Below are 8,727 nucleotides of genomic sequence, written 5' to 3'. Positions count from 1 at the left end.
GCGGCTAGATTGTTGGTAGTATGTATAGACATATGCATTTAATCACCGTAGTCTTGATAAGAAGTCAGAAATCATGGACTTATATAGTATAAATTTATGACTAATACTAGAGAATATAGTATATCTTAGTCCATGTCAGAAATTAAAATAATTATGTCAATTATGATAAAGATTTGGTAAACTAGTAAATAATTAATACTAATAAATTAAAAAAAAAAATTCATGACAATTTATGGCAAAAAAACTGTTGCGGCCATAGCAGCCCTCAAGCATACCAGCCCATCGGGAAGTTTCCCAGTATCTCGATGGGGCCAATCCAGCTCAGCCTTAAAACAAAGGAACATAGGAAAATATGTAAATATCATATTGTTTAGAAATATTTGATTTTTAATTTATCACTCGGACTTACTATCATCAAAGGAGAATACTGAATCGCTTAATAAAATCCTTTGACCTTCTCATTTTTCTAGCTTACTAGTGATTCTATAATAAGTTATATTAGCTAGCAATATACTAATATTAAATAAATTATAATTTAATAAAAAACAATTATTTGATTTTATTCATAAACAACATCTATATAATTTAAAATAATTGTTATATAACGAATAGTACTATTATTTATTAAGATGTGTATGAATATAAATATTCTTTAGTTGTCCTCTGTTTGGTAAAATGATAAAAATATAATTCATTGCATCTCAATAGACTGCACTTCAAAAATATATACCGATACTTTTTGACTGTCCAAATTATTAAAATGATACAGTATCAGTTTGAAATTCACCATCAACACCACGAGCAAACTCAAATAGATATACAATAATTATAAACAACTGTCTTCATTCAGTAAAGTATTATTTTTAAATTATTAATATAATATAAAATTAAATTATTCTAGATTTATAAATCAAATGTGTGTTATATTTAGATAAATATCTTTTGCACAAGTGCTCAGTCCTCCAGCTAAAGAAAACTTATCTATAAGTATTAAAATCCTTGGATACTTGAATCTTAATAAGGTGCTCTTGATCCATAGAGTAATATAGAGAGGTCGTTTCTTTATAAGGCCTGTATGCTAGATTGGATGCGCACTTAGACTCTTGTAATGTTACCATATTACTATTATAGTGATAACAATATCAGTTATGTATTTAGCACATGTATAAAGGAAGTCTAACTGCGCCTCAATGTCCTGACCACATTAAATATTTGGAAAACACCAAAGCTTTGGTCACTTATGTATATGTTGATTTATATTTGATTTACTTACATATTTTTGAACATGGTTAAAATATATAATATTATGAATAAATAATGTTTTTTGGCATTACATTTATTTATAATATTATAAGAATGCATTTTTTTCTTGTTAAAATTGGTTTAAAGTTTTAAAATTTCAATTACGAAATTTGTTTTCCATTCTTGATTTAATGAAACACATATATTTTTCAAAATCAGAAGTTTTATTTATTTTGTCTTCAAATTGGCCTTGATGGATAATAAACATAATATTTAATATTCGAAAAAAACTTAAATTTAAAATAGGTAATTACTTTTTTAATACCTAATTAAAAATTAACTTTTTTATTAACAAAAAATAAATTATTTACGAATTTTATTTATTGAATTAGAATGCCCAACATTGATTGTAGCTATAGTACGTAGCCAACGTCGAGACTAAAAAGGAGAGGCCCGTTATATTATTTTTTAACAACTATAATTTCTTTCGATTAATGTTCAAATGGCCAATGTGTGTATTAATTTAGTCAAAATGTATTGGGGACATGGACTGTCTTAACCAAAATAAATAATTTTTTTTTTTGACATTGATAAAATAATTTTGAATTAGTCTAAATGATCAAATGTGACATTAATTCTTCATTTTGTTACAAACATTGTTATTATTGAAAGTTATACTCTGGGTAGCTGGTATCTTTGAAAATTAAGAGGATATCATACCCACAATAACCCATGCGAAACGGCAATCAAAAAAGATACCAAGAATTTTAACCGATTTTTTGTTTGGAATTGGCATGTCGAGAGTAATTTGAAGTTATTTATGTTACATGCAAACCAATGAATTATTTTATTTTTATAAAATGCATTACTGACGTTGACTTAAATATTGTAACAATTATATACATATATGTGTATGGGATTTATTTAGATATTTTTGAGATTTGTTAGAGGATACCGTGGATATGAAACATAAAATGACATATTTTAATTTAAGAAATTATTTCGAAATAGGTATTTTTATGATTACCTATTTGTAAACCAGTTAATAATATTTTTTTTTATCTTAGATAAAAATATATCTACATCTATATAAGTTATACTTATAACATAGTATATTATACTACTTTTAACTGAATTATTTTACTGTTAGAGTACTCATACGTAGTATTAAATAGAAGATAATAAATAGCATTATTATACGTTGATAAGGTCCGTTTTGGTGGTATCTGGTTGAAAAGGCTTAAACTATGATTTACGTAGTGTAATATTGACCGAGTTTATGTGTTTATATAATTGCCGTGACACATTATAACAACAGATATATATATACCTACCAACGAGAGACGAAAATAAATAAAACATATTTTTGTATAGATTATCATTTGAGTACTTAATTTATTTTGTTTATTAATTTAAATGTCATATAACGATGAGTTCGACGAGACTTTTAATGAATCACTGGGTGAACAGTGGTGGAAAACAGCACAGGAAGGACTGCAGTTGGGTGTAGAATTAGATGAAGACCGGATACTTACTGAACCGGTGTCGTATGAAAACGTTTTCGATGAACATATTGATTATGCTAATGATGAAAAACAAATCCAGCTAGCAATCAAACGCCTAGACGATCTGAGGTTAGAACTGTCAGATCTCAGACGTCGCAAAACTAGAGTGTTTAACATTCTAACCGAGCACATCGAAAAGGGATTGGTGAGTGATTATTATCTGCAGGTTTACCCGGTTTAGGGCAATGATGACAATAGTTGTACTTTTATTAATAAGACACATCACGTCCGTAATTTGTTGGTTGAAAACTGTTTCATGTGATTTCATAAAAGGCTCACTAATTTTTCACTATAAAAAATGAAGACATTTGACCGGGCAGTTTTAACTGGCGTAGTTTTTATTTCTTTAAATAATTTTAATACAAATTAGTTAGAATTTTTTTTCAAAATTAAAAAAAAAAAAATACTAGGAATATCTTTCATTTAAATTAGATATTCAATATTTATGAAATCAAAGATTTTATAAAATATGAGATTGAGAAATCTATATCACTGATTTATAAATTTCTATTCATGCTATAAACAATTCTCTGTAAAAAAATACTATGCAGATTAACTTTTTAATTTAAAAAGTTAAAACATGAAAGTTTTTCTCTCGACTTATGCTTGCAATTTTATTAGCGTAGATTTATTATAATCAAATATTTTGGTGTACTAAATATAGATAAATTTTAATAGTTATTATGGTATACGTGTTACTAGTGCGAATCTGATATACCGATTAGAAATGGAACAAAAGAGGAAAATGAACAATACTATGAAAAGTTACTGATGGAATTCAAAAAGAAAAAAGAAGCGGCAGTCAAACGAAAACATGATTTAAATGAGAAAATAAATATAAATACTGAGTACTTGAAAATGAAACGGATAGAATGTGCAGAACTCGCTGAAAACCAGTATAACTTAGAAATAAAAACTGCTGTGGGCATGGTATATGACAAGACAAAGGAAAAACTTTTTCAGGATGTAACTTCAATGACTTTAAATTTATTTTTCTAAGTTTACAGGATTTGAGAATAGTATTTTTTGTTACAGTTGATAACGTAATTTAAATGAATATATATATAGTAAAATACTTAAATATCCGCTTAACAAATTACATTTTATGTATTTACTATCATAAATTTATTTAATTTTGTAACATCACTAAAATAATTGTAATTGATTAAATATCAGATTTATAATATAAATACCCAATTGATATAACTACGTAATTCATAATTGATTTGACCCTTATTATATTACAGGATGTAGAAAAGTTAATTGAATCTTGTAGACTGCAGGATCTAAAGTTAAACAAAGCGCGCTTGAAATACATTTTACAGAAACAAAATTGTAAAAAGAGGAGAGAAGATATTGAAAATTTGGCACCAAGCACGTTTAGTATACCTGAATATCAGAGATTATTAGCGAAAAACAAAACAATTAAAAATAGTACGGAAGTTATGTGAGTATTTTTCTTTAATATTGCTATAATGGCGGATAAAACAGAGCTGAGAGCAAACATAGACATTTTCCGATTGAGCCTTACTTATGTAGGCCTCAGGAATTAGACCCTCAATTTTTTTTATCTGTCAAAAATTGAATAGAATATGATTCGATTTAATAATTCCAGAAATGATATGTAATAACTAATAACTACTATCAGTACTATCTCAAACGTGTTTACTGCGTATTAATCAATCTTTTAAAATTGTATTTAAATACAGATACAAGTAAATCCATTCTACCATTCAGAAGGTATTTAAGAACAAATACAAATACTTGCCATGTATTTAAATACTTTTCAAATACTTTTTTTTTTACTTTTCTGCTAGTTAGCTTTCCAAATTAATGTTGTAATAACTAATTTAAAATTGTCATGTTACATTCAACTTGGTATTATTAGAACTTTTTATACCACTTACCTACTTATAATTGTATACTAAAAAATGAAAATAAATAAAATTTATTATATTATAGCAATTTTTTAATATTAGGTAGTAGGTTGTTAATGAAATATAAATAAGAGGATATAAAAAGCAATTGAAAAAAAATCATTCCCAAATTTTTTTTTTGCATTTAAGTATATTTTAATTTATATTTTGTAATAATCATATTCACAAATGAATGAGACATCAGCAATAGGGGATGGGGGTTCTCGACATTTATGAATGAAAAATATAAATAAAATAGACATAGTATAATAATTTTCAAAAAAAAAAAAAATATGTGACGACTGACGAATAATTCGTTTATCAAAAGTACTTATATAAAAGTTTATTGTATTCAAATACAAATACGTCCTAGATAGTATTTAATATACTTTACAAATACTTATATTAAAAGTATTTAAATACATGTATTCAAATACTTTTACTCAAATACTTAACAAGATTGGTATTAATAATTATTATACTAGCTATAACCATCGATCTATGTTCAATATGCATATGTATTTTATATACTTATGTATGTATTATCTGTTATTGTAAATACTGCAAATGACAGATAATTTATTATAAGAACAGAAAACAAAAACAAGCTTAAAGTTAATATTAATTTATAAAGTTTTTAAATTGTATTCATTTTTTAATATTTTTATAGAAGTTCACTTTTAATGTGAAAATTTATTTATTCCTTAGAACAACAATTTATTTTTACAGTTTTAGTGAATTTTATAGATAGGTATAAACTTAACTGTAATTTACATTTAATATTTTAGTAAAGTAACAAAATATTGTGAGTACAAGTTTTAGCTTAGTTTAATAATAATAGTAGGTATAAATGTAAGTTAACTTATGTACTCATAAATATGATAATAAAAAAATATAATATTAGGAAAAATTATATCAAATAATATATAATAGCATAAAATAAAGTAAAATGGTAATATAAAGAAATAAAAAATAATAGCAATAATAGAAACAGCAACCAGGAAAAAAAAAACTAGATGGTTCATAAAATTACTAAATTTAAAGCAACATAAATATTCTGTAACATATACAAAAAAGATTTGATTTTTTTTTCGATTCTGGTGCAAGGCTCGCTAATGACCGAGCTTTGAGGAAAAATGAAGCGAAGAAAAATTATTTTTATAAAATAGAATATGAAATAAGTTAGCGGTGATTGATTATAATAAAATCAATTAAATATAGTAGTTGTGTTATATAATTAGTACTTACCTATTTGTCCTATTTTCATAATTTGGTTACTTGAACTAATTTTCTTAAAACTATTGTAGTATGTCACTTAGATAAATTAATATTGATGGTTGTAGAACGAGTTAAATGTATTGGTGGGTAGATATATATAAATTTCAAAATTAAAAATTGTATTTTATTGTAGGTATATCATATAATAAAATATTTAATGTCATAAAGTATCAAATTTTTACCTATATTTTTTTTTTAAAGGGTAAATATTAAAAACAAATATCTAAAAGAAATTAAAGCTGAATTAGCTAAAATTCCTAATATTAACAAAAAAATGGTCGATTTAAAAGAAGAAAGGAAGAAAAATGAGGCTGAGTTAGAAAAACTTAAAGATGTAAGTAAATTAAATTTTTTTTAGATTAGGTATTAGTTTAGTGAGATAACTTTAACTAAAATCAACAAATTATTGTTCAATTTAAAAACCCTATTTTGAATCTATTTATTTTTTTTTAATGAAGAATAAAAACTTAGTATTATACAATGTTGAGTTATTAAAATTATTATTTTTTTATAGGTCAAGTGTAAAGATATAATATTTGATAAAATAACGTTTGTCTTATAGGTAATATTGTACAAAATATTCTTCTACAGTCTAAACATTTCCTGACTGAACTTAAAAACGTACGTTTAATTACTTTTAAAATATTTATTTTATAAACTCTATAAAATGATTACCATAAACTATTAAGAAAAATAAGTTTTCATTTTTTTTTATTTTAAGAGTCTTTAAAATATTAAGTTTTAATAACTGTGAATTATTTTAATACGTAGAATTCAATTTCAATAATATTAAATAGAAAAAAATTACAGACTGACTTACCTTTATGCAGAATATACTACTAATATTATACATAATATATACTATTTTCAACAATGACCATTTTTATATGGAGATCCATGGTTTAATATACAATATATAGAAGTACATAATATACTGTATAGGATATACGAAATAGCTTTTCAGTGACTTGTATTTAAATTTGTAATTTAAAAACAGGAGTGGAAACAGAATGTCGAAGCAAAAGCAAATATCCAGAAGTATGAAAACCAAATAAAAAGGGTCATAAGTCAGATTGTTTTGTTGACAATCAGTTACTTATGAATGATTATACCGAGTGTGTAGAAAAAGATAAGATAGTTAAACAGACTATGAATGACTTATGTCTTAAGTTGTTTCAAGCCGAGCTACAATAAGACGGCTAACAATTATGCTAAATAATATAGAAAAGTATAGTTGAATTACTAAAATAAATAAACGATTATATTCAAAGAAATCGTTGTATATATTAATGATTTTATATAAGAGATAATTTAATAATATAATATACTTAGTACAAAATATTTTAAATTTTAAACAATATTCAATATTTTTGTATTATAAATGGTGCTTGGCAAGAAAGTTACTTGGTATGTTTTTTTTTTAATTTGAGTATTTTTCATTTTGGGTAGTATACTCGTATATTGTATTTGAAATCTATAATATAGGTAAGCCTATCTCAACATCGCTTAGCGATTAGTGGTAGAACTTCCTACGTATTTAAATTAATTTTTAAACTTTAAATTTTTTCAGTTAAAATATTCATTTATAGTATTTTTATTATAAATTATATTATGTTTACTATTATTAATACTATTTTATATGATAAATATTCGTGGTTAAAATTATTTTTCAATAATTTGTGGCAACTATAAGACCCTTCTCTCCGTATTTCTAGTATTTTTACTTGCAATGGGTAGATTGAAAAAATAGTTTGGAAACATTCTTTCAGCAGCTATCTTATAGGTATCTATAATTTTGTTATTATTATTTTTTTAAATTAGAAATACACAATTTGTGAATAATTTTTTTTTCACTAAGTTTATGATCGGTATTATGTAGAAGTGGACTATACGTAATACGTAATTAATTGATAAGTTCATATTATAGTGGTTTAATATGGTGGGCCTAATTAAGTCGTTTTATAAAAATATACCTAAGTAACGGGCGTTTGGTACGATAGGAATTATGGTAAAATTATGGTTAAGTATTCGCTAAATACAAAATATTAGTAAAGATTTGTGAATTTGCTAATAGTTACATTTAATACATTTTTTTTTTACATTAACTCGTAGTAATGTATTTCTTTTAGTTTATTAAGTTTGGAATGTATTTAATTACAACTATAATATAGTGATGTATAAGTTTTTATGATGTTTATTGAAGTTTATGTTTAACCATAAAAAGTCGTTACCCAATTTAAAATTGAGTATCCGATAAAATTGGTGTACTTTCATGCACTGATATTCCAATCCACATTTTCTTGACTTTCAACAAGTTTTGCTTTCCAAAAAACGTTTAGCTCCATCAATGGCATCTTGGGTGAACATATCCTTGTTTTCGATCATATATTTGTATGACCACACGTCCAATTCAGTAATTATAAAAACTAAACCTTTTGCATACAATTCAGCACCTAAGCCAGAAGAAATAATTTTAATTTATTATAATAGTAAGAATTTAATTTAATTTTTAAGTATTTAAATCAAATTATCCCATGTACATTTAATTATTATTTAAAAGGTATGTAATGTATATAGTATTGAATTATTATCTTATATATGATAAATATATTACCAATTGCAAAATCTTTGGGCCCATAGAATTGATTTGAATCTATACTGGTGCACGGTTTCCGAAACCGTACAGATGAAATTGAAATCGTCCTTATAAAATCCACTGTTTTTAC

General features: G+C 24.5%; 1 protein-coding gene across 1 annotated transcript; it reads left to right on the top strand.

The window, feature by feature from the left end:
• The first annotated feature begins 2,658 nt into the window (after positions 1 to 2,658).
• On the top strand, positions 2,659 to 7,195 carry LOC113558359. The gene is given in 6 exon segments (XM_026963817.1): positions 2,659 to 2,952; positions 3,510 to 3,773; positions 4,055 to 4,254; positions 6,203 to 6,335; positions 6,999 to 7,050; positions 7,053 to 7,195. Coding segments are annotated over 6 exon segments (1,086 nt in total).
• The last annotated feature ends 1,532 nt before the right edge of the window (positions 7,196 to 8,727 follow it).

The sequence above is a fragment of the Rhopalosiphum maidis genome, chromosome 3, assembly GCF_003676215.2.
Source record: "Rhopalosiphum maidis isolate BTI-1 chromosome 3, ASM367621v3, whole genome shotgun sequence".
In the NCBI taxonomy this organism is placed as follows: domain Eukaryota; kingdom Metazoa; phylum Arthropoda; class Insecta; order Hemiptera; family Aphididae; genus Rhopalosiphum; species Rhopalosiphum maidis.
This window is presented reverse-complemented; position numbering and strand designations above follow the sequence as displayed.